Below are 27470 nucleotides of genomic sequence, written 5' to 3'. Positions count from 1 at the left end.
CCCACTGAAATTAGGAGGGATTTACTAACTACTGGAGTAGCTAACACTTGAAAGAACCTTGAATAAAGAGGCTTATTTGTCCATTATATGATGTGTCTACTTGTGATAGTAAGGGACTGGTTTCAGCAATCTCAGAGGTCCTTTCAAATCTACATTTCCAGGCTTAAACCCAGTTCCTAGACCCAAAACATGAGGGAAAAACCCCCTCCTACACTTGCAAAGACACGCACTCAGAAGGGAAAGCTACAACTAGAAGCTGGGGACAGAGGAACAGTACGTGGAAGTGTGATTTGTAGAGTGATGCTAATGAGACCCGACTGGCCTAATTACCCAGAGGATTTGCACCAGGGCTTGTGTGAAGTGATGAAGTTCAGAGCCAGCTGACTGCTCCTTCCTCTGGTTTGGGAAAAAGACTTAATGTGTCATTCCAGAATAAATTTTCTAGTGTTTGAAAGTGAGACTGGGCTCTTGAGTATTAGTATAAATGAGACATCAAAGACACCATGATATGATAACCATAATTTATTAGGAAACTTCAAAGTAGCAGGTGAAATTCTGATAAACTATACAAATGTATTTGTTTCACAATAAATAATTCTTAAAACTATACTCCCATAGAATTTAGGCAGAAATCCATTGTGACCCGATAGTTCTGAAATGTTGAAAAATTCAGCACATAAAAACATGCAGTGTGCATATGGTAAAACATTGCAATTAACAATTAAACCAGCTGATGCTCTTCATCTGTCTGACAATCCGTTTGGCATGAGGATCAAACTGGAACTGAGTTGTACCATGGAAGAAGTAGACATACCCTAGAAATAAAATTTAATCCAATTATATTTCATAGGCGACTTCAGTATTTTTGAAAAAAAAGAAAACCCCAACATAAACAGCCCATGTATACTTGCTATTTTTCATTTTCATGTCTACTAAGGTTTTTGAAAACAAGTGCCTCTACCTACAGAAGCCCAAATATTCAAGTAAACCCATATTAAAGGTGAGTTTTACTTACTATCTTTCTGGAAAGCAGCATCAACTCTGCCAATTTTTCCGAAGTCAGAGATTATTTTCCTTGGATAACCATGATCCATGGACTTTTTGTTTTCGTCATACCTTAACACAAGAAACATCGTTACAATTTGTGGGAAAGCAGCAATATTTTGAAAGTCCAAAGCAAACTCATACACATATGCTACTCTACTCTTCCTAAAAAGTCTTGCAAAGATTAGCCAAAGTAGCTTTTTGATTCTTTCAATTATGTGTTAGGGTCTTCATGTTATGGGTGTTGTGAGATATGAAATCCTGCCTTTGGTGAATATTGTAACAAGGCTCTCAAGGACCTTGGGAATGCAGCCCAGGAACACATTAATGCATTTCTGGTCTGTCCAGAGCCTTTGCGATCACTTGCAAATAAAATGAGTTTTGATTTTGAGACGCTGGAGATCCAGTTCAGTATAAAAGCAAAACATAAAGCTCAGGAATAGAAAGATGGTACCACAGTCCTGAAACATACTTGTATTAGTGTAAAACCTTGTATTACTTAAACAAAATTACTCTCTGAAGTTTGTCATGAGCTACACATAAACTGTAAATATAACCAGCTGTACAGGTGGAGATTATGTACCGTTTGTTCATAGAGAAATTCAATAACAGCACTTTTGTTAGCAGTTCATTTTGTCTGAAATGTGAGTGAAAAGTGTAAACTATTATAACATTGCTCAGAAAAGCTACACTGTTGTGGAGAAAAGGTTAATAATTTACTAGAAAATCACACATTTATTGGACAGATTATTAATTTGGTAGCAAGTAATTACATTCCTGCTACAGGAATCTAATGAATGGCAAAAAACCCCCACAAAACTATGGAAAAGTTGACGTTTCCTTCCAGAGAATCCTATTTACATTTCTGGAGTATACTTGGATTAAATATTGCTGTATTTGAATTTTAAAGTCATACATCAGTCCTCAGGGACAAGTGAACATGGGAGATAAACATTAAGTCTTACCTCCAGTATCTGTCAGCTATAAAGAAGTATGTTTTTCCTGTGGTTTCATCACTGTAAGCTGCATTAACTCTTTTAACAGTCTTCGGGAACCCCAAACGATAGATTGGTTTAGGATAACCAGGTGCAATGTCATAACCCCTGAGAACCCAGTATTTATCCTCTGAAAAACAGAAGGACACAGCAGTTGTTTTTGCCATTTATAAACAAATTGTGTTTAAATGGCTAGCAAACAATTTTTCTTAGATATCAGTATTATTCCTTTCAGTTTATTACGTTAGAAAATGGTTCTAAGCCTTACACTGGACATACATCATAAAGACAGTTGAAATATCCTTTGTTTTTATGAGTAAAACAGTAGAATCATAAGATGAACGGATAGTACTTTTACCAGATTTTGTTCAGATGAATACAAAGTATTTGTCTAGGTAACAGTTTGGGGAGGGCTGGAAGCTGATGTATTAGTCCACTGACATTGTACTGGGATATTGAGTTCATTAAATTCATGTAATATGTTATTTGATTATAGACCCACATAATATTTTGAAAACTAGACAATGTGCATTAAATTAAACTACTAAGAAGTACTTTGGTAATCTTAGACGTGATGAACATATTCATACATGGTAATATATCATATGCTGTGATATGTGCATAATGAAGTTATTTGAGACATTTAAAGCATATTTGAGACATTTAAAGAAAAGAACTGATTGTTGTTTCCAGTAAACAAACAACTTTCCTCCCACAATATGCTTTTCCACCAACATACATTTATTTAATCAAAAATATCACAGAATACTAATAAGCATGTCAGTTTTCTAAAGATTCCCAATAGTTTGTTTATGTAATTTCATTTTTTTAATATTTTCCACCAAAAAAATGTTTTGACTAGTCTGATAATTAGTTTTCATGCTCCTTTTTGAAAATGGACTTCACACTTTTTGCAAAAAGTTGTATTATTACATGTGGTAACAATATATTCCATTCTAATAGTTAGAATAGTAGCAGTACTGTACAAATGCCTGTATTTGCCAACTAAGTTCAGAAAAAAATCCTTCTGCATAAAGTGAAATCCTGTTACCTGAAGAAAACTAGACCTGAAGATGGGAATCTATTTTCATGTCTTGTTTTTCAGAGCATTAACTAAAACAGAGGGGCAAGTTTTCAGGATTATGACCTCTGGAAATCTCTTCTAGCACGATAACTCTATGAGTTTAATTATTTGTAGATCTGCAAGATTCTCTGTTTCATTGATCTTCCTTTACAAACCACTTTGACTTCTGCAATTGTGGAGTTTGCAAAGGGGCAGGGAGGAACTGGTCAGAAAAAGTAGAGAATTTCAGAATCAATTACCTTTAAAAAGTAAAACTTCATCTGTCTCAACATTTTCATAAGCAGCTTGAATTCCCGATGGTAACTTTGGCCAGAACAGTGAGATAAAATTGAGCTCTGTCTCTGTCCTTGCAGGATGTTTGCGCAGCATGTATCTGGTTTTTTTAAAAACAAATATATTAAAGTAGTGCCACTCCTCTCCTAAGTGCAAAACAATTATTACAGCTCCTGGAGTATAACAGGAGAGACATGGGTGTAAATATCTCCATCCACTTAATGTAAAGGAAATCTAGAGTGAAGGCATTCTTAACTTTAGCACCTCATTTACATGCCAAAAAACATGCAAGATGAATGTAAGCCCTTCTGTGTCTCTGTAGGATGGGCAGGCTAAGAGTAACCAACTAACAAACATCTTCCTACGTACCAGTGCTTTCAGTTCTGCCTCTGCTCTTGTGCTGAGGAGTAGCAGGCAGGTGACAGTGTGGGACCCATGGGCACATTGCGAAGGGACATAAAAATGCTCTTGCTTTGCTATCAGTTGAATTGAGTTCCCAGACAAGTCTGTTGCAGCACTGGCCACAGCAGCAGAACAGTTGGGAAACAACCTACAAGTCCTCACCTCCTTCGCTGCTCTTGTCAATGAGGGCTCTTGGGATTAATGATTTGAGAACTCTCGTTTGTGTAAATATGTTCGGGTTTTCTAGTGTTTTTCTTTGCACTGCATTCCGAAAGGACAGTTTTCCCTTGTAGGTCACAGATTTTTTTTTTAAACTACTGAATATTTTAAAGAGATAATATATACACTTATTGTTGTTACCTGCCCTTGAAGAATATCATTTCTCCACGCAGAGTGGTAATAGCATCAAATGTCAAATTTGGGTCGCAAGCTTGTGGAGTTGTGGGTCCCGTTGGCTGCACAGCAGCGTTAGACTGTCCTATAGGAAGAATATTTTATCTTTTAGTACAGAGAAATATAAAGGCAGTGTTCAGAAAGTCTCTGAGAACACTAAGAATCTTCTTTACAGAGAATGAGGGGGCACGTTATTTTAAAATAAGGCTTTTAATGCAAATAAAATCAGTTGTGTTCATCTTTTACAAAACGAGTGTTTTGCAGAACTACATTTCAGTTGAAGTTAGCTGAAGTTAGTTAGGAATTTTCTCTCTTTTGTTTTCCATTGTTTAGCAACAGTTAAACTTCTCATTTTGGTGGGACAAGCATATCTTAAATATATTCTTATCACTGTTTACCAGCCTCCCAAGTAGAAACATTAAATAAGAATATTTTTTCTTACCATAGATGGCTTGAATGCCGTCAATGTCATCCTGAGGAAGAAGGAATTCATTGGGGTCTGTGTAGGAGTAAGTTGGATACATCAGAGCTCCAGGATCGTTTGAATGAGACAGACCCAGTGAATGGCCAAGCTCATGGGCAATGACAATGAACAAGTTGTAGCCTGTAGAATAAAAATAATATGAAACAAAGTAAAATCTGTTTTAATATTCAGCATAGTTGACTAGATGGGAAACACTAATGCATCCTCCTGAACTACAGTAAAAGAGAATATGTGAGTAATGCTATCAATATTACAACTCAAAAATACTATAACAGAAGAGCTATATGAGTACTTAAGGAATTTTAGGCCTTAATTATGATCTCATTATCCTTTCTGTAATATCCTTGTGTCCTAAACACAAACCCTGTTTCTCTTGCTGTCACATAAACTGCTCAGATAAGGATCATGCCAACAATGTGTGGTGGTTCAGTGATTCAGCAGAAAAAGGCCTTCAAAACCAACCCCTCAGATGACAGTTTTGGTGATATTCAAATACCCTAGTTAGCACCAAATTCTGAAGTGTTGGGCTAAGAAAAAGATTTGACTTGAGAAATTCACCACCAGATCTTCCTCTATCAAAGCTTTAGGCTTCATCTGAACTAAAAAGTATTTTTAAGTGTTGACTTTGTTGCCATTATAAACCACTATGACTTAAAAATGTCTTTTCTGTCAGTTGATTACCTACAAATGGCAAATAAGGGAGCAAACAATTTAAAAGGACAAATTCTTCCACTTGGGTTCACTTTTTGCCTGCAATTGGGCTCATGAACTAAGCATCATATGAGATAAGATTGTGTGAGGTAAAACTGTATAAATGGATCCAGTTAAAAAGTCCTTACCTCTCCCATCTTTGGTCCAGGCTTCCTCCTCATCAAGATGTACATCTCCACCAATACCTTCACCAGGCTGAAAAGCATGAGCCAGCTGCCCATTGGGGCCATCAAAAGGAGAGTTGTCATGATGGTCTAAAATGAAGAATGAAATAATCAGTTAGAATCCTAAATTATTTCCATGATTGCAGATTCCTGTTTGCTACACAAAGATATCAGTGTTACCTCTATAAGCAAAAGAGATCACTATATCTGCTTCTTTGTCCTCAACCTTTCGAAATGTCAATGGTGTCACATTGCTCCAGACACTAAGAGCTTTTCGGATTGCTTCATCTACATCAGCTTGTCTCATCTTTGGGGTGTAATTCAAAATCCTTCAAAGCAAACCAAACACATTATATGTTGTTAAGAATACAGAATTTGAGCTAAAAAATAATAATTTGTACAGAAGTCGGAAATCTTAGACATATCTTTCATGAATGAAAAATACTAATGGCTTCATTTCAGATACCACCTTCTACCATCTGTCTTCTTCCAGAAATGAGTTCATCACTCTGTATGTCCGTATATGGCATAATGTTCTTAATTCAGACCCCCCAAAGTTGGGATGCTAGATTTATGTATTTTTGAATAAGATTAGGAAAGGTTACCTGTATGTCAGATCATTTCTTTTCCATTTGGGATTCCCTGGTGTGAAAACATATTGCCCTATATCAGGTACACCACATCTGGGTTTCTTCATCATCTCCAAAGTGTCAAGATCAGGTTTCCCAGTCACTTGCAGTCCAAAGAATTCCTGCATTTCCTTGAGCTTTTCAGCAAGGAGGTTTGCAGACTTGTTTCTTAAATGGGGCTTATGATCCCTTTGAAGATCATAGAAATTCTGTAGATAACTCTGAATCAAAGTTTAAAAAAATAACATAGTGGCATATCAGTACATCATATTCAGTCACACTTAAATTTTCTAAGTAATCATCTTGAACTATTCCCATATCACAGTATCACAGTATCACAGTAGGTTTGGGATTGGAAGGGACCTCAAAAGATCATCTAGTCCAATCCCCCTGCTGGAGCAGGAACACCTAAGTGAGGTCGTGCAGGAACATGTCCAGGCGGGTTTTGAATGTCTCCAGAGAAGGAGACTCCACAACCCCCCTGGGCAGCCTGTTCCAGTGCTCTGTCACCCTCACTGAGAAGAAGTTTTTTCTCAAAAGAAGAAGTTTTTTCCCATATCTGCATGCCATGTGTTTACCAGGAACAAGAACAGCCTATTTTCTCTAGGAATTGGTGTGAAGAGTCAGATATAACTCACGGTTTTCATATAGTTTTCTGAATTTCTCGTTTCACTGATGGAATATAAGAAGAAATGTCTTTAAAATTGAATACTTAATGTTAATAATTACTTTCATAGTCCATTCCAATACTTCCATATTACATTCCAATAATTACTGATTAACAGCAAAACTTATGAGGAAGCTTATAACTGGTCTCATTCAATGAACCAGAGATTGGCAGCAAGACTCCACACAGCCAGGACTCCCAGCAAAACAGGTGAGCACTCCTAAACAGGCAGCACTTGGCAAATCATGTCATTTATTTTTAGCTATGAAATACGATATTAGGAACTCAAGTCTTCCTACTAAATTTCAACAATTTTGTGTCCAATAAGCAGTGTTGTTTCTATATGTTGTGTTGGACAACTCCTAGATGTCCATTCTTTTCCAAAGTATTCCATAAAAGATCCATTCTGCAAAATGTTGAAACCTATGCTTGCTTCAGGCAAGGTTCTTCCCTTATGTTACTGAGGCCAGTCATATCACAAGTTTCAAAACACATTCTAGAATGTAAGTTGTTGCTGAGTTTGACTATTTCTGCACAGCCACAGAGCCTTGCTGCTATAATTCACACTTCATTAGTTTTGTTATTACTTTACTGACAATGTCAAAAGTGAACTTAAGCAATATTCAGACAGCTTTTCAGTAAGCAAATTCCACATAATTTTCACACATTTTCTAGACTGGTAGGAGAAGCTTTCTCTTGAAACCTCTGCAGAATGGTACATATTTAGTTTCAAGACATATTCTGTGAAAAGAATTGCAATTATAGTTAACTCTCAGATTACCTTATGTTTCACTTAGAAGGCACTGAAAGATATTTACCTCTACAATCTGTAGGGTTTTTCTTTCATCTTCTTCTGGAGCCACAGGAAAAGCAGAGGAGATGGTCACATATAGCAGCGGGAGAAGAAAGAAGTTTTTCATCCTTGTCTGAGGTTGTCTGCCTCAGTTTCACTCTTGAGGTATTGAACACACTTCTCAGCTCTGTTTATATAGCTAATTTGTAAATCAGTGTCAGTCTGACTCATGCTGTATAATATCCTCTGATTAGTAAAAACGATGCATAACAGTTTCGTCATCAGGTGGTGATGCAATGTGTTTAACTAATCTTACTGTCCTTATTTTGCCTGAGCCCTCCGTTTTGGTCAGTTTCATAGTGTTTAATAAATAAAGAAATGCTGTTCAGGTAGAACGTGGAGCTACATTTTGTATGTTTTTGTTTTTTAATCATAGATTTAGACTACTTATGGGACAAGGTCTTAACAAACTGGAGAAATAATAGGAGATACCATATAGCAGTAACATGATAGAACATTGTATTATAATTAATAGCATTATGCTATGTAATTTACTATGTAATAATGAAATAAAAAAGACAGTACAAAGAACCGATCTTATCTAGGAATAATCAACACCATGACTCCAGGGCTTTTTCATAAACTAACTAAAACTTCTATCTAAAACAAACTTGCGATGGTAGCAAAACTGAGTGCTGAAATTATTCAACATTTTTGACTGATATTAACAAAAATCACTCATGTTACTGGAATGCATAAACTGGGTTCCCATATGTACGGTAAGTAAAATAATGTTTATGCTCTTCCCAGCATGGAAAAGGTCTCAGTTGCAATAGCGTGTTTGGAGTCAGGCAGATTGCCGAGCTCTGGTTGGAAAGGTTCCATGGAGCCCAGCAGGAATTTTTGTAAGTCTGGAAAAGGAAGATTGAAGTAACCATTTTGTGACTCTGGTTTTACTATTTCATTGAGGGAAGACTGAGGGGAGTAATGGTAAATGCTGTTAAATATATGAAAGTATTTCCTAAAAGGGAAGCAGTGACTGTTCTCCACAACTCTAGCATGGTTTTAAACAACAGTGATTGAGTTTAGACAGGAAGTTTGGGATTCAGTTGCCAGAGTGCTATTTGAGATGCTCCAAGGAATTCCACTTGACCTCCAGATGTAGCTTCTGTGTCGTGGCAGCCAGCCCCAGGTGGGTGTCTCATAGAATCGTTTGGGTTGGAAAAGGTCTTTAAGATCATTTAGTCCAACCGTTAACCTGACACTGCCAAGTCCACATCTAAACCATGTTCTTAAGAACCTCATCTATGCATCTTCAGGGATGGTGATTCCACCACTGGGCAGCCTGTTCCAGTGCCTGACAAACCTTTCCACGAAGAAATTTTTGCTAATAACCAGTCTAAACCTCCTTTGGTGGAACTTGAGGCCATTTCCTAAGGGTTTTGTCATGTAGATATCCACAAGCTATCTTGATGTCTAAGCTCCCATTTCAGACAATGGATTTTAGAGACTGATTCAACTGACCATATGACATGGACTTTAAGTTAAGATCAATTGCTCTCTATACTTCATTGAGTGTATTGGCTAGGTCTCAATCAACAATAACAGAAGTTTAAACACCCAGGACACATATGAGAACCTACAGTGTAGACTCTTAAACTGAGGATTATATTTCTAACAGCAAGGACAGCTGAGCACCAGAGTAGATGGCCTGAAGAGGCTGCAGGTGTGCTAACTCTGGAAGCTGTCAGGTACAGGCTGGACTTCTTTCAGAATGGTTTTGGTATTGCTGTCCTTGTTGGAGGTACAGAGCCTCTTCAGAGACCTGAAAAGGGAAACAGTAAAAGTTAGTATGAGGGGGAGAAATGTAAATATGTATCATCACCATTTTTTTCTGATATATGAGCAAGTTTTGTTCTGAAGGACCTCAATATAGGATGAAAATTTTAACTGTGTTGGGAAGTACTTCACTTAGTTTCTCAAATGTCAGGGAAAAATAATTTAGTTAGTATATGATTCTACACTCACTGTAATGTGGCATCCCCTAACTATATCTCAGTTCAACTGAGCAGACATCATCCCTGAGAAAAGCAAATTACTTTATACCTTCCAATGAGAGTCCCATTGCTTGTCTGGGGTGATTGACTGAAGTTAATGCAGGACATTGCAAAAGCAGAAGCAACAGTACAGTAATGGTATTTGAAATGACTAGGACAATACTCCAAAGGATACAGCTTTTGTAAATGTAAAGAGATTTAGCCTCATGGTTCTTAGTCCAAGGAAAATTCATGGTTGATGATCCTTAATCCATCTTGATTTTCAGACAGGAACAAGAAGAACTGCGTGTGTTAGATACTTCTCCAAGGTCTTTGCTACAACTCACATGATCCTGGGATTTGTGAAAAGCTGCTTAACTTCTCTAACTCTGTTTCTAAGCTAATGTTATTTCACTATAAATACTTTTATAGACTGTTTTATATAGTACTGATCCAATACCTCTGTTTCTTTCTTGGTTTTGTAGTTTGTGGCTTTTTTTTTTTTTTTTTTCTTAGTTGAGTCCTTATTTCTTCTATCCTTTTTTTAAATTTTATTCTACGAAGGCATCATGGGCATGTTTTAACATATACAGCCAAAGAAGAGATGCAGATTAATCAGATGTGTCCGGTGCCTGAGATGGGAACATTAGGAAATCACATGGAAGTTCTGCTGCTTTGCACATTTCTGCAAAGGGTCTATGGCCAAATTTTAATGTGACCAAGAGGATATTGAGTCAAGCAGAGGGTGAGAGGTGACAGCTGGTTGTTTTCCAGGAAACTTTAAATAAATTACTTTCCAAAGCAGCCCGTAGCAAGCTAGAGAGTCCTGGACTCCAGTATTAACTGTGGGAGCTGTTTATGTAATTGAAGAGTCATTGAATGAAAAACTTAAACAGCATCAGGAAGAGGAAGCAGAAGCAGTGGCTTACCTCTGTCTTGGGAATTTCCATGGTTTTGGGCTACAAAACCATGTCTCATTTCAATGTCTGCACTTGCTTCCTACTGCGTGCCCTTCAGCACATCTCCCTTGAATGAGGGAAGAAGAGGTTCTAGTCATCTGCTCTTCCCATGTTGTGACAGCTAGCCACAAGAACTTGTCTTCAGACAAAAATCACAAAACCCAAGAGAAAGAAACATAAATATGCCAAAATGAAATGGAAACATCTCAAAATACATGAGAATTATCACTGAGTGCCAACTGGTGTCTACACAGTCCCTCATTTTGGTTGTGGGACTGTTGCATTGCACCTGCACCTGAACAGCACAGTCTGTTATGGCCTCTCACCAAACCCCATTTCTAGCCATTTTCATGGACCAGGCCTCTGTCCTGTGTGCAGAAGTGTGCTGGTGTCTCAGTGGCAGCCCTTGAGGCCGGATCAGGGGCTGAAGATCCATGTGTCTGTGGTACTGTGACTGGAGACACCAGGGTGTATGTGTGTCAGTTTGGTACATACGTGTAACTGCAAGTGCTAATGAAGATCCAGCTGGATTAGCCAATGAGTAGGATGACAGGTTAAGAGCAAAGCATCCATAAGCCAGGGAAGGATACTGGAGAGACCAGGGTTCTGTGGATTGGCTACTGCAGGGATCGAGGGCCCACACCAGCATCTGATGACACTGTGGGATCTGGGGTCATCAGAGACATGTTGGCCCTGGCTCTGTTTAACCAATGGAGAGAGATCAACTTTATACTTACCTACCCCCTAACTGTTCTTCAGAGACAGCTGTTGCCTGGAACACAGGCATCAATACACTTTGGTCACCTCAAATCACACTGCCAGGTCTTGGGCCCATCTACTAAGTCACTGCTAAGGCCAAACTGGGTGCCTAAGGAAGAGCAGATTGACCGTGTGGTTAAGAAAGGGCCAGCATTTTCGAGGGTTTTTCCATCATACACCCAGGCAGTACGAGTTTGTGTCTCCCTCTATTAGCAATAATCTTTCTTTATTTGCACACTTTCTCCTCAGCAAAACTGCACTGTTGTTGTTTGTGCTGAGGCAAGAGACCTCAAAGTGTCCCTTTTCTAGGTGCTGTATTCACCATTCCTCGTTCATTAGGTCTGCAGAGGAGTATAAGCAGTGCCAGGCATCTATCCAGCATGTTTCCTCTTTCCAGAATTGATTGAAAAGGACATTTAGACAGAAGCATAAGAGAAGTATTTCTCCAGAAGAGTTTCCCAGCCTCAAACAACTTTCTGTCCTAGGGATTTCCATTTACTTTGCACCTCACTTACCTAGGGCTTGCATTTGACTCTTCAGGCTATTTCCCTTTTCTCCTAGTTATATCGGATAATACTTTAAAATATTCTAATGGCTTTCATCCTTCTTTCCCTGTGGTGAATCTTCCACGCACACCTCTGACTAAACAATGAAAAAATAAATTCATAGGGTGAATCATAGTGGGGCTTCCCTGAATCAAAGTCTCTCACTACAGAATTACTGTAGAAAAGGGAACTTTGATTAGTAGTTCTGTAATTTTAATATTACAAACATCAGAAGTGGTACTTCATAATTCTAAGAATTGTTTACTGTTTTAATTTGTCACAATGATGTTTGTAATTGTTTTCTCAATAGCAGGTGGCACTACAAAGTACAGTCGTCATTCTTGCAGGAAGTACTTTTATGTCCATTCTGTGCTGTTATGCATATCCTAATCTCTTCATGTGTTTCTAATCTATTTTTAAGCAACAAAATAAAAATATTTCTGCAAATCCAGCAAGTTGTCTTGAAACAAGCTATTTCCTTGGAGGATGTCACTTTCCATGCAAGGGCTGGAGTGACAAACATATAAATTATGTCACCGTGCAGCAATATTAATCTGACTGCCAGATGTTTCCACGAAGTTTAAGAATTCATTAGGAATTTTCTCTTAATGAGCCAAGTACATTTTAATCCCGAGATGAAAAAGCCAAAGGCACCTCTCCAAGCCAGATGTCTTAAAGTTTGCACAAGCTTGTGGCTTAACGTCACCCCATGTTAAACAGTTCCTTTATAGAAATGCTGTTGATTCTACTCAAAGAGAATGATCAGTCACTCTGTTTACGAAACAGAGTGCTGTGCTGGGCAGTGTTAGGAGCACAACAATATAGTTCAAACCACATTGAAGTCCAAAGGCCATTGTGATAGGGCTCAGGATGTCAGGTGCTGAATCAGTCCTAATTATTCTATTGTAGAAGAGCAATTCAATGTGACAAATCACAGACTGGGGCAGTGCCCGAGTTACACCTCAGTGACTTGCACAGTCTCAGACATGGCATCATCAATTAAGAGAAGGGAAGGAGGACCACTTTCCATGGCAAGCACCTGTTCCCTGAATACAGGAAAATCAAATCACATTCTTCATCCCTGTATCTGAGCTGTTGCCTGGGCTGGGAACCTGCTCTACTGTGTCTCAGGCAGGACTTCACCGATGGCAGAGAGGCCCTGGGATGCCTTGCAGAGCCAGCCTTACCATCTTGAAGGCCTTTGCCTCTAAATCTGGATGGCATCACACAAGTTGTGCAGATGTAAAACTTGCTTTGAAATAGGCAGCAAGAAAGATCAATGTCTCTGCACTGATATGCAAAATCAATCTGCATATGCCCTGCAGCTCTGGACCATTTGGGACACATTGGAATTGCCATAGGCTCACAGACCCCCAGTTGGACACATGGCACCAATGCTAAAACATCCTGTGAAAAAGCTACTGCTTGTGAACCTGCAAGAACTGTTGTCTTGTTGCCAGGGAGCAAACACAAATGGGATGGCTGGAGATCAGATGGCAGTTCAGAGGCTACCAGGGAATCCTCTGGAAACAAAGTCTGCACCTTGGTAGCTTTTCACTATTTTCTCTGGAATAATGATGTCAGCTGAAAGATGCATCTTTGCAGTTCTGAGTTGCCTTCAGCACTTGTGAACCCCAAAATCTGCTGCTTCTGTCACCAAGAAAGAGGTTTTTTCAACCAGATTTCCTTAAACCCAAGTCAACATTTTACTAGGAACAACTTCCTGCAAACAGTAGTTAGATGGATTAATTTTAATTTTGTTCTTTGTTGCCAGGATGTACATTACCTTTGTCTGTTTTACTGAGGTGGTAAACTCTCATGGGTCTTTTAGTTCTGGGTGCCCAAATCATTACACAATAGCTTTTTGGCTCACTACCACAGCCCTACTTATTGTGATAATATGTACGTAATTATGCCAGGAACAATATCAAAGGGCATTTTTCCCTTCCAGGGAGGGTGAGTGTATGAAACAAAGAAAATCAATAAATGGGAAGAAAAAGAACAAGCAGACTAAACTGGTTTTTTTCCTGGGATAGTGTTGGACCTTCCCTGTTGGACCTCCTGGATTGTGTCTAACGGATGCATTACAGAGTCTTTGGCAAACAAAAGGCAAACAGATACACTCAGATGTAGGAAAAATGCCCTCCAAGGCAAGATGTAGAAAACTGCAACAATTGAGACCATTATAAGTAAAGCATTGAAGAAAAAGTAATTTTTGTGATCAGAATTCTAGAGGAGAAGGAGCTGCATGATAAGTCTGTTTCTTGTGAAGAGACTTTTGTCTTCACTCAATTTTTCATGCAAACAGGCTAGAAATTTGCTATAGCATGGAAAAATCTGGTACATTTAGAAGACTGAGAAAACCATAACTGAAATGCTTGAACTGAATGTATCACAGACAACATAACAGCTTAGGTCCAGGTATCAAACTGTACCTCAGAAGAGCACAGGATATCAAACACAGGTCAATGACCTTCAGTTAAAAATGCTGCTTTCACTCAAATGATGAGGCTGACTTGTCAATAGTACCGCAGATTTTCAAAATAAGAAAAAAAGATACCAACATCCAACCCTAAACCAGCTAAATCATATTAAGACAGATACTACTAGTGTCAGTTGAGCTCTATGTCTGCTGCAGAACCAAGACTTCATATTCAACAATTAGTTTGGTCATCTGTGTGCACAGTTAGTGAAGTAAGGAAGGAAAGAGTCCAAACTAATCAGAAATCACCAAAATCAAGGAAGAACTAGTCAGATAAGCCTTTGGGAGCCCAAAACCTACAAAACAATCATGAAAGGTTTAGGACAAGCCAACTTTACTGTGAGAACTATCTCATCTGAAAAAAAAAAAAGAGTTGGAAAGATCAGAGCTGGCAGAGATGATCCCATTTAAAATAACATGATCTAGTGCAGTTAACCACAATGGCAGTGCTATGGAGGGCACAGACAATGTAGGGGAGAGTCAGCAGAAGAGACAACTGAAGAAAACAATCCAGACTCAGAGGCGGTTAGAAACTTCCTTAAGGAGCTAAAAATCTAGCAATTGTGAGTCAAACTATTCATGCATCTTTTGGGCTTTTATTGTTACAGCTGAGACCACGGACTGATTAAGTCTTGCAGTTGTGAGACGACTCAAAAAGCTACACTTGAAATGTGAAAGAAAACCAGAATTAGAAAACAAGAATATAATGAGGTGAGTAACAAGGAACAAATAAGCAGCACTGAAATATTTCCTCCTAAATTCAATAGAAATATTCAAGTTAGAAGACTTGAATCTGCTTCCCTGACCTTGGCAATATCAGACAACCATCAGACCTACTCATTTCCTTTTCCCGAAGCACTGTAATTAATCATTTTGACTCTAGTTCTACCTGGTCAGCAAAGTCTTGTTTTCCACCTCCACAGCAAGGTGTGGCACCAGTGTTTGTCTTGCAAGACTAAGAATGCCATAATATGTTTTAGACTTTGATAGAGTTCAGATTAAACTTGCTTGGATTCTAGATCCACACTGGAGTGCCCCATTAGAATAGCTCTGCTACTAGGGGTTTTTAAAAAGCGTCAGAAAAAAATGTGTTGAAATATCTTATTGCATCTATACAATACAATTGTATGTATAAATACAATGCAGTTGCCTTGTCCTGACAGGACCAGAGGCAATGGACACAAATTGAAACACAGGAGGTTCCCTCTGAACATCAGGAAACACTTTTTACTATGAGGGTAACCAAGCACTGACACAGGCTGCCCAGTGAGGTGATGGAGTCTTTCTCTTTGAATATATGCAAAAGCAGTATCTCCAAAGGCCACCTAGAGTCTGGGCAAACTGCTTTAGGTGGCTCTCCTTGAGCAGGTTTGTACCAGATGAGCTCCAGAGGTCCAACCAAACTCAATCATTCTGTCATTCATGGAGAAGAGGAATCTAATACAAGACTTATTTTTTCTCTGATTTTTTTTCTTTTTTTAGAGAAGTTGTCTAATGAGGGTGAGACAGTGGCTACTGTGTGACATTTTTTATGTGCATAAGAGAAAAGATACCTTTTCAAAGACCTTAGATCTTGCTAGGTGTCCATCTGCATACTTAGGGGCCCTGAGGAGCATTACCAATTAATGTCTGATTTCAGCAGCAGGGAAGTTTTGTCAGCAGTGCTGAACTGGCAGCTGCTGCATGTCTGTCCCCCACGTCCAGAGAACCATGAGATCACAGAATCACAGAATGTCAGGGATTGGAAGGGACCTCAAAGGATCATCTAGTCCAATCCCCCTGCCAGAGCAGGAACACCCAGATGAGGTTGCACAGGAACATGTTCAGGCGGGTTTTGAATGTCTCCAGAGAAAGAGACTCCACAGCCTTCCTGGGCAGCCTGTTCCAGTGTTCTGTCACCCTCACTGAGAAGAAGTTTCTTCTCAGATTTAAATGGAACCTCCTGTGTTCCAGTTTATACCCATTGCTCCTTGTCCTATCATTGGCTGTCACCGAGAAGAGCCTGGCTCCATCCTCGTGACACTCACCCTTTATATATTTATAAACAAGGTCGCCCCTCAGTCTCCTCTTCTCCAAACTAAAGAGACCCAGCTCCCTCAGCCTTTCCTCACAAGGGAGATGCTCCCCTCCCTTAATCAACTTCATGGGTCTGTGCTGGACTCTCTCCAGCAGTTCCCTGTCCTTCTTGAACTGAGGGGCCCAGAACTGGACACAATATTCCAGATGTGGTCTCAACAGGGCAGAGTAGAGGGGAAGGAGAACCTCTCTTGACCTACTAACCACCTCCCTTCTAATACACCCCAGGAGGCCATTTGCCCTCCTGGCCACAAGGGCACAGTGCTGGCTCATGGTCATCCTGTTGTCCACGAGGACCCTCAAGTCCCTTTCCCCTACGCTGCTCTCTAACAAGTTGTTCCCACAACTTATACTGGAACCTGGGGTTGTTCCTGCCCAGATGTAAGACTCTACACTTGCCCTTGTTATATTTCATTAAATTTTTCCCTGCCCAACTCTCCAGCCTATCCAGGTCTCGCTGGATGGCAGCACAGCCTTCTGGCATGTCAGCCACTCCTCCCAGCTTGGTGTCATCAGCAAACTTGCTGACAGTGCACTCTATTCCCTCATCCAAGTCGCTGACGAATATATTGAATAGTACTGGTCCCAGTACTGACCCTTGAGGCACTCCACTAGATACAGGCCTCCAACTCGATCATCAAAGAGATCATCGCAGACAGAAAACACGGAGCACTTGCACAAATACAAAAGGAACTGGAGGCCACATCCATTCCTCCTCTTCACATTCGTCCACTGGTGAAACATTGACATAGAAATACAAACAGTAGATGCCCCCACACATCCTGTATCCCTAGTTACATATGAGTCCCTGCAGCTTGCAGCCATGCTCCAGCTGCTGGTACTTAGATCTCTTAACCTACTCACCCAGTCCATCTTGAATTTCACTCAGATGCATGTTGAAAGAGCTCACCCACACATAAGACAGGATTTATTGAGAAGACAGAACCAAATGTCCAGGGCATGGCCTAAGTAGCATACTGACCTGCAGCCTATTGTCACGCAACCAGCCCCATTAATCCTCTTATCTGTTTATTTTCCCAGAACTGTTCCTTCCTTTGATCCTTCCGTTTCCTTGCCTTTGGTTTTCCCCTAATCATCCCATAATAAATTTTGTACATTCCCACAGTCCCCTTCAAAGATGCTATAGTAAGTTTTATAAAATCCTCAAATGCCCCTGGCAGTGACCCCTCAGCCTGTGAGGTGGTGGGGACCCTTTCCTTTTGACATATGGTGATGGATGTCCCCCAGACCATGGGGGCTTCTGTGGGAGCATGGAGAGGAACAGAGGCAGGTCAGGAATGACTGGGGCTCTCATCTGCTCCTTTAAAGATGAGCCTTTAATCACACCTATATCAATAAATACCTTAGGGTAGTATTCATCACACTTATGCTTAGCCTTCTATAATCAGGTGTCTAACAGGGACTGCTCAAACATGCTGCCTCTCCAGCCAGTAATGAAAAGGAATATTCCCATCCCCAGCCACCCACCTCAGGCTGGCAGAGATTGTTCTTTGAAGCTCCTGTCTGTCTGTAATTATGAGTGATAGTTTTGATTAGCTTACTTGCTTAACTTTGAAATATTTGAAACTTGTTGAAAGCAATCCCAGTTGTTCTAGGAACAGAAATAGTAGAATCATGAAATAATTTGGGTTGGGAGGGAATCTTTGAAGGTCATCTAGTCCAACCCCCCTGCCATGCGCAGAGACATCTTCAACTAGATCAGGTTGCTCAGAGCCCCGTCCAGCCTGGCCTGGGATGTCTCCAGGGATGGGGCATCTACCATCTCTCTGGGTAACCTGTTCCTGTATTTTTCCACCTTCATTATAAAAAATTTCCTCCTAATGTCTAGTCTGAAATGCTCTTCTTTATGGACTCCCGGCTGGTAGGGCTCTGTGTAGGGTGATGTACAACACGAAGAGTGAAGACTGTGTTAAAAACAAACAAACATACAAACAAGACACAATTTTGTATCAAAAGTAAATACTGCATTCTTCTTTGGTAAACTAGCAGTCTTGATGTTAATTATGTACATATATACACATCAGTATGTTAAATACTATTCTGTTATGTACAGAAACACAGATTGTGCAGGGGCTGAGGTTTGCTGGCTAATGTTGACGTACCTATACGTTCCATATATTTATAAAAGAAAAACTGCTTCTAGTGCAATAACGCTACATTTTTTCCCACACCATTACAGATTTCATTTTCTTAACATGGAAACCAGAAGTTTGTCTTTAGGAGGCGTGTAACTCTCTTCTTATCAGGATCAAACTCAAATTGCTTTCTTCCACAGAAGAAATAAAAGAAGTCTAGGGAAAAAAATAAATTATTTTATTGCAGGTGTAAAAATTAATATGTTTTAGCAACTTCTGGAAAGAGCTCAAAAAACTCTGAATACACTTACACTGCAAACAACATCTTCTCCCAGGTGTAACCTCTACAAAATGGTGCACAGCAGCATGGGGACACCTCCCATAGCAAACCAGCCATGCACAGACTTCATAATATACTTAATGAATCCCCTGATGCACTCCTTGCAAAAAATTTTTCCTGTGTGTTTCTGCAGTTTAAAATATTTGCTGTGAGGCAATGATCATGTTTAAGCCATAGAATCATAGAATGTCCTGAGTTGGAAGGGACCCACAAGGGTCATCGAGTCCAACTCCTGTCCCTGCGTAGTACAACATGACACATCAACTGTCCTCCATCCAGGAGGGCGTATTTCTGGCTGCCTGTGGGTAGGTGCTGCACAGCCTGGAGTGTGCACAGAGCATGGAAAGGTGCGAGCAGGTATGAGTTTGTTGGGGTGCCACCAGGTACCGGTGCAGGGAAGGAGAGATCCAGCCTGGGACAGTCATGTCCACATTGACCTCCGGGAGTAACGGCTGCAGTTAAGGATCCCCAGGTCCACATATAAGATTCATTTTGGAGGAAGTTGCTAGATTTGTTAAGTAGCAATTAACATGCATGGGTTTTGGTAATGAGCAGATGAGGGACCAGGAGATAACTGGGAAGCTGTGCCATTTGCCACTATGGATGGAGCCTTACATTTATTCCAGCATCTCTCTCTCTAAGTAACATTCTCCCTCATTCAGGAGAAGCTAGTGCCACTTATTATCCTCAAAGAAGTGCCTTTTTATGACAGAGGGCCAGGCTGGGATAGCTCACAGCAAGTAGACATGCTGTTGGGGCGTCACTCTCTTGAGTGGTGCTATTCATGGTGTGAGGTATGCATCAACATGAATACAGATATATCAGCCTGGCCCTTAAAGATGGCCTTTCCAGCTGAGATTTTCAGCGCATCACCTAAGGTATATTATCACTATTTTTCCAAGGTATAAAGTGAAGCATGGGAGCATTGCACTACTATTTCAAGGTCTCTGTCACTCCGAGGGCTATGGGCAGCATTTAGAAATGCCTCTCTCTGTCCAAGCACTCTCAGCCCTATGAGCCTGAGCATTTGATACAGATTTTGTTAAGAATAATTACTCACTTTCATGTTGAAAAACAGCATCGATCTTCCCCTTAATTCCAGGGAAAGCATTTCTTATCAGTATGGGCTTCCTATCCATAGACAGACTTCTTTTATCGTAACTGAGAAAACGATAAACAACCTGGTGTTAATAAAAACTGCAAACAACTCATTATTAATTCACCTCACCTCATTACCTTCTACCTAACAACAGGTAACCGAGTCCTTTGAAGACTTTCAGTGTAATTTAGTTAGAGTTGAGACAGATACAATGTGTCATAAATAATTATTACTCTATTAGCTGCACTGGAAGAATTTCTTGTCTAAGAATACCTAATATTTGAACCATCATCATCAGTCTGGTAAATATATTTTCTAAGAGATTGTACCTAAAGGAGAAGTAGATAATCTTATGTCAAACAACAGTTAGATTTGTAAGATTACAAAAAGATTCCATTCATGTCCGCTTTCTGTAAGAAGTGTTTATCAGGAAAAATCCTATTTTTCTTAAGTTATAAATTATTTTAAGTAATTTTACTAACATTACTTATAGCAGGCTATTACGATTTGAGTAAAGTGCAGTTTATCTATCAGTGCTGATATCAAAAGGCTTTGGAAAGTATTTTCTTTCTGATACCTTTGCTTGGTAAGAAATTTAATGATCAGACAAAATGCTCAGCCGAAGTTCTTCAGGCTATGAGAGTTTGAACTGAAATGTGGAAGTCTGATCTTCTGCTTGACCTACAAATGTATGGCTGGATAGTTACTCCAGGATGATCTCTGTAGGTACAAAGACTTGAGCATTGTGGTGGCAAGAAAGAGAAAAGTTGTGTTGTTCATTTGCAAAAGTTCAGGTCATCTATTGCTTCCGTTATAGGAGCACCTCCTTCAGTTCATAGAATTATATGCTCTGTAGCACAACTGGATTGAAAAGGGGAAATAATAACCATGCACAGCAGATAATTCTTTGAAGCACATGGCATCTACCAGGAACTTTATGAAACTACCTGCTGGTAACTGGAAAAAGGATGATGTACTCCTTACCCAGCAGAAATGTTTGGTATAAACAGTGAGGTTCTGACTGATTTCCTGAGCTGACTTGTGGAGCTGTAGAATGGCTTTTTTCGTGAGGCAGTTAAAGGAAAGGAAATAAATAGGTAGATAGATAATAGATAAAAGAACTGTTAAATAATTGAATCAATTAAAAGGCAAGCTAAAAACACTCTTTGATCTCCCTTTCAAACATTTTTCCATAGCTAGTTGTGAAACTGAAAGAGGCCATCAGAAGTGTGTGACTAACACACCCTAAATCATGACAGGATATCGATCATATGATCATATTTGCTTCTATTTATGAAAGCAGAACAAGAAATATTACCTCCAAAATTTGTCCCCTATGAAGTAATATGTTTTCCCCTCATTTGCATTATAAACAGCAGCATCAATTTTGGTAACATCCTTTGAAAAACCCAGGGTGTAGATTTTTTTGGGGTATCCAGGAAGTATGGTATCTCCTCTCACAACCCAGAATTCATTCCCTATCAAGAAAAATTCATGCAAACATCAGAATCTCTTCTGGGGGTATCACAATCCTTTTCATGAAAGTTAATATTTTAATGGAAAAATGTAGATACAAAATAATGGTTACTTGAAAACATTCTACATACAAGTTCTAGACTCAAATTCCAAGAATATATCTTCTCACTACATTTTATGGAAACTGAAATTTCAGTCTTCATTCACACTTATGTTAGTTTTCCACAACTTAGGAAGAAGCATGTGTTATCATTTTTAAGTTCAATAGATAATTTTCCAGAATAAAAAAAAAAAAAAAAAAGGAAAATAATGACATTTATTTTGTCAGGGAAACTTTTCTGTATTGATATTAAAAATAACATACGTGCTCCTTATTTTGGATAATATTTTTGTTATCTCTGTGATTGAAATTCATCAATTTATTGGACTAAATTAAAGCTTGTGGAATCCTACAGAAAGAGCTCAAGTTTTTTTTTAAGCCAGAAACAAATTCTCAAGGCTACTTGGAAAGACAACACAGGAAAATAAAAAGGCAACAGTTTACCTTTAAAAATGACAGTTTCATCTTTTTCAGGAATTTCATATGCAGCATCAACACCAGGTGGCAGCCGTGGCCAGAATGAAGATATAAAATTTAAATCAGCTGTTTTTACTGCAGGATGCTTGCGCCAAAAATGCCTTACAGAAATACAGAACAGGTCTTAAATAAAATCAGACATTCACACACACTAATGCATGAAACCACCTCATGGCAACCAGGGCAAGATTTATCTGACTAAACCCAGCTGTGTACCCTGAGTTAGTCACCCTAAGCTTCCTGTAATGTCAGTGGAAAGAAAATTGTTCCCATGGTGGTATTCTTCTCATCTGGATGCAGACATCTAAATTAGGTCAGATGAACTTCTTTGTCAAACAGGTACTGTTTTTGCTTACCCAGAAAGAGAGCCTAGAAAGACCTGGCTCACATGGCTGGTATGGGGTAAGATTTTGGGAATGAAACCCCACCCTGCGGTTACCAACACCAGCTTAGAGGAATGGTCGGTGTGCATGAGATCTTCTGAAAAATAACTGGCTTTGTGGACTCCAAACACTGAGGTCAAAACTCACTTTAAAGTTGATTTTGGGAGGATCTGAAGCAGTGGAAGCACAGCCCTGCCACATGTAAAGGAGGGGAATAAGTTCTTTTACCCCTTCTCCTGAAGTCTTTGGGCTGTCGTGCCCCAGAGAGGAAAAATTTGTCTGAGTTTAGCATTGAATCAATTATCCTTTCCTTTTATTATTATACTAAATCAATACTGCAGGTGCTCTTCAAGCAGTTATTGTGACAGGACTGGTAACCCTGAAGTCTCTCAAAGCAAGGACAGCAAGGAAGATGCTGAGTGTCCCAGGGCCGGTGGTGCCTTTTCCCAAAGCTGAACTCTCCCAGATGCCAAACACCTGGGACTTGGTTACAGCCTAAAGTGAAAACCGCCCATGTTTTCAGAGGAGCCACCTTTCCCCATCCTATTAATACATGCCCTGTTTCAAAAGTGATCTTCCTCCTTACACCTGTCTCTCTTCATTTCTTTACCAACCTCTTTGTTTTTGCCTCCCACCTCTTATCCTGATTCCCTGTTTCACCTTCATGCCTAGAATGTCTGTTATTCTGGGTAAAGTTATTTTTCCATGTGGTAGGGCATAATTTAAAAACTATATCCAGCTGTTTTGCTTTCAGAGAGTTGACCTACTTGTCTTTAAAGAACACTATTTCTCCCCGGAAAGTGGTGACAGCATCAAAAGTTAAATTGAGGCCACAGGTGTTTGTCAGTGCAGGATCTTTTGGCTCAGTTGTGTCTTCTATCTCAGCAGATTCCCTTTGGTCACTGTGGGTGTTAGAAGATGGTCCTAAAATAAACAGTTTATGGAAGAAATTAGAGTGAGAACTTATTCAGGTATATTCAGTACAAAAAAAAGTATGTTTCTGAAAAGCATTCCAAAATCTTTGAAATTACAAGCATTAGTTGATTAATAACTGAATTACCATAGAGGTGCTGAATGCCATTAATATCGTCCTGATGAAGAGGGAATACTGATGGGTCAAATTTCCTATAAACTGGGTACATCAGAGCATTGGGGTCTTTGGAATGGAAAAGTCCCAGTGAATGGCCAAACTCATGGGCAGCAACATAAAATAGGTTCGTATCTAAAACCAAAACACATAATAGGAGAGCTGTGTCTTTTCATTTGTCCTGAAAACATGAAGGACATAAGGTAGATCAGAAGATTTCAGCACTGCTTGCCTGAGCATACGAAGATGTTATGGGAAATCCAGATGAAGATGAAATTCTGGTCAGAAAGAAAAATAATAAAATAATTACAGTAGAGTACAAGGAAATAGTCTGTAGATCCTGCAGAAGTCAATGTGGGAGAAGGACCCTGAACCGTGATGTAACTGTGTGGGGAGAGACAAGTAGGTTAGAGGAGTGGGAAGAAGGGGGCTGCCAGGTCCCTCAGCTCCTTCCCAAATAAATCTCCATCCGGTCCATGGCCAAAGTTCAGCTGGGGCCTTAGCATTTTAAACCAGAGAGCTCAGAGGCTTTTTATAGCTATAGAAACAATGCTCTTTCCAATCAGCACCATTTTTAAGCACTTCTTAAGGAAGAGGGGAGACAGACACTGCACCCTTTATTTCCTGTACAATCTGCTTCAGGAAGGGCTCAGAGAACTTAATTTCCTACCCTCTGTGCTTTTGGTCCAGGTTTCATCCTCATCGAAGTGAGCATCTCCACCAAAGTCCTTGCCAGGTGCGTAGGCATGAGCAACAGACCCTCCTGGGCCATCAAAGGGTATGAAGTCATTGTGACCTGAGGAGCAAGTCCAATACACAGCTGACTGAGGGTAATGGGGGTAAAAGAACTCAACCATGCACGGGAACCTCTGCTGATTTTATAAACTTTCAAGCTCTCCTTCTACACAGATTTGCTGAAAGCTCTATTTTTCACAGGGAAAACTTAGGAAAATTTGAAATGTCGCATCAGGAGTGAAATACTGGTTTCCTCAAGAAATGGGTGGATATTTACATACTGCTGCCACACAGGAAGAGGAGGACATGGTCTAGGTTGAAATATACCACTTTATTGTTCATAAGGTAAAATTTTCATAAACTCTATGTCAGCAGCCATCAGGTAGTTACCTGAACCTGACTGGCAATTTAAGTGTTGATGATCCAGGAAAGACTGTAAGCCAGGAAAGGTTTTAAGAACACAGAGGTTACGTGCCGTACCTGTATTATCTGCATAGCTCAGAAGAGTGGGTATGTTTGGGTGGGAACAGATGAGCTGACTAGAACAGTGTATGTGTGCATGACTGTTAATGAAGGCTGCTGGTAAGTCTTCCCTGAGGGCAATGCCAAAAATATAAGCCTTGAGTCTGTCTAGAATTTATTTAGCTCACACAAAGCACATGAGTAATCCTGGGAGTGTGACTAGAGCTACTCACTCAATAAGCTCTGAGCATGGGTATATCCCACAAGCCCTGAGCCTCTTGCTCATGCACACATTGGGTGTCATATACTATGTACAGATCCAGTGAACAACAGACAGATCATTACAGTTATTTTCTCTCTCCTTCTCTTCATCTGCCTCTATACCCTCACCCAAAGATCTTGAGGAATTAGAGCCATAGCACCTTGAGTGGGAGCTGTGTTTTTCTGTCTGTTTGTTCAGGTGCACATTGAACTCTCCATATGCTACTCGTGAGAAGAAATCATTAGCATTTAAGGTCAACTGCAGTAACTTGGCTATGACATTACATTACATTCTGTTACATAGAATTTTACCTCCGGCTGCAAAGGAGATCATTATGTCTGCATCACCTCTGTCCTTCTTGATGAATTTCAATGGTGTCACACTGCTCCAAACATTTAACGCTTTCTTGATCGCTGCATTGACATCTGCTGGGCGTAGGTCTGGTGTGTAGTTTAATATCCTTTGAAATATAAGGTAGAAAAAGAGTTGTGTTCTTACAAGTTACACTGTATGTTACATTGTCTTTACATTAAGAATTCCAGGATAACTACCTGTATGTCAGAACCTTTTTTGCCCATCTTGGCTCTCCTGCAAAGGTAGAGAACCCAGCTACATCAGGGAACCCACAGCGACGTTTATGTACCAGATCCAAAGTGCCAGAATCCAGTTTCCCTGTTACCTTCAGACCAAAGAATTCCTGCATTTCTTTTATTTTCTTGGTCATTGGACTATTATTTTTCCAAATGAAAGATTCCCCATCTTTCTTAAATCCATAGTAATTTTCCAGGTACTTCTAATTAAAGAAAAGAAAAACAAACAAACAAACGAATGAACAGCATTTTAGGACAGTCAGTGGTGCTTATTTTGAAGAGCATAAAAAATTATGCTAATACCACCTCAGACACGTACCTTTACTACCTTTCTTTCTGCTTCTTGGACACATGGGTGAGAGAGTTTGTTAAAGCCTGGGTGAAAGTTTTTCTCTTAATGGCAGTTTTTTTCATTATATTATCACTAGAAATATTTTGCAGTTTACTTAGAATACATTCAGAGTTAACATTGGTCTAACAAATTGCTTATTTTCAGTAATGTACTCTCCACTTACCTTGTGCTCTAAAGTTACTCACAGTCCTTTAAAGCAGGCAATGAAGAAACTATTTGAAATATAGGACTGAATACAAAATTTCAGCATTAGTATCTAATTTTCCTAATTTTTTTGAGAGTAATTATTCAGACAAAATAATATCTTTATTTTATGAAATAAAATCACACAAATAACCACATTTCCATCTGACTACAAATTAAACCTGGACTGATTCATTTGTAGAATCAACAGATAAGTGTACACATCATTATTTTTAGTCGGTCTCTACAAAAGAAATGAAACAAGAATGAGTTATGATTAAAGAAACCTTTGTCATCATGGTAAAGAATGCAACTCCCTCTATTTCGAGAAATACTCAATCATGTTATTCATTCTACTGGAATTTGCAGAACTAGCTCCTCAGCTACTATATACTAGTTCCAGAGACTGCAATGGATGCTCAACAGTTGCTAAAATCTCCTCTCTGGAGGTCGACCTTCCTTACCTGGATAAGCTGTATGTCTTCTTTCTTCTGCCTTGCATCTGCAGGAAAAGCATGAGAAAGTGCTGCACATAGTAACAGGAGAAATGGGAGGTTCTCCAGTCTCATGTTCACTTGTCTTTAGAAAAGTCGTCTTTGCACTCTGACACGCACTTGCTTCATCTTTATATAGTATATGTTTGCTTTATAAAGCTTTCCAGTCCCTGACTCACTAATTCTCACAATTTCTAGTTAGCAACAGAACATATGCAAAACAATGTTTTATCATAGTTGAAGATTAGTGCTGTCCTTCATCTGGTTCCACCCTTGTGCAGGTTTTGCAATATGGAAATATGAGTAATGAGGAGATCATAGACCTGTAGTTCTTTTTAATAAGCTCATTAACCTTTTAGTTATTCAAATGTAGTTTTATTCTCAAAAACCTTAGAGCATATCTCTTTAATGTTCTCCATTCAAAATTCCTATTGAATTCAAATGGGTTGTTGAAGTACTTAAAGGCAAAAATTTTCACAGAAGGTTGCAGGACTGTAGACTACAAGTAGAAAAAAGTTCTACTTTTTTTTTTTTTGTAGTTGTCTGTACATATATGTGTGTGTGTGTGTGTATATATATATATGTATGTATGTATGTATATGTATGTATGTATGTATGTATATCTATGGCCAAGCTGGACTATGGTACCAGTGCAGGACCCCTGGCAATAACTTGGAATAGCAGTTCCATGCGTGGGAAGCTTCTGAACTGCAAAACTTCAGCTTCAACCTGTGCTTCTGCTTAACTCAGCACCTCCTTCCTGGTTTTGCTGCAAACCCTCAGACCTGGCTGGACAGACTTACCCTCAGAAATATCATATTACTCATGAAGATGAGTG

General features: G+C 39.4%; 2 protein-coding genes across 2 annotated transcripts; both read right to left on the bottom strand.

Moving 5' to 3' along the window:
• Positions 1 to 513: 513 nt before the first annotated feature.
• Positions 514 to 7816, bottom strand: LOC309435284 (interstitial collagenase-like). The gene is made up of 10 exons (XM_082043347.1): positions 7665 to 7816; positions 6156 to 6400; positions 5731 to 5879; positions 5515 to 5640; positions 4634 to 4795; positions 4159 to 4276; positions 3363 to 3496; positions 2010 to 2169; positions 1016 to 1116; positions 514 to 815 (listed from the first exon to the last, which is right to left on the bottom strand). Exons 1-10 carry the CDS (start codon positions 7764 to 7766, stop codon positions 715 to 717), a joined length of 1398 nt encoding a protein of 465 aa, XP_081899473.1. The 5' UTR covers positions 7767 to 7816; the 3' UTR covers positions 514 to 714.
• A 10789-nt stretch (positions 7817 to 18605) lies between these two features.
• Positions 18606 to 26734, bottom strand: LOC309440945 (stromelysin-1-like). The gene is made up of 10 exons (XM_082055243.1): positions 26603 to 26734; positions 25565 to 25806; positions 25325 to 25473; positions 24225 to 24350; positions 23528 to 23689; positions 23235 to 23391; positions 22052 to 22185; positions 21350 to 21509; positions 19993 to 20093; positions 18606 to 18808 (listed from the first exon to the last, which is right to left on the bottom strand). The coding sequence occupies exons 1-10, from the start codon at positions 26705 to 26707 to the stop codon at positions 18708 to 18710; spliced, it is 1437 nt and encodes a 478-aa protein (XP_081911369.1). The 5' UTR covers positions 26708 to 26734; the 3' UTR covers positions 18606 to 18707.
• Between the last annotated feature and the right edge of the window lie 736 nt (positions 26735 to 27470).

Source organism: Streptopelia decaocto (assembly GCF_964273445.1).
Source record: "Streptopelia decaocto genome assembly, chromosome: 1".
Taxonomy (NCBI): Eukaryota; Metazoa; Chordata; class Aves; order Columbiformes; family Columbidae; genus Streptopelia; species Streptopelia decaocto.
The sequence above is the reverse complement of the archived record's forward strand: the minus strand, read 5'-3'. Positions and strand labels throughout refer to the sequence as shown.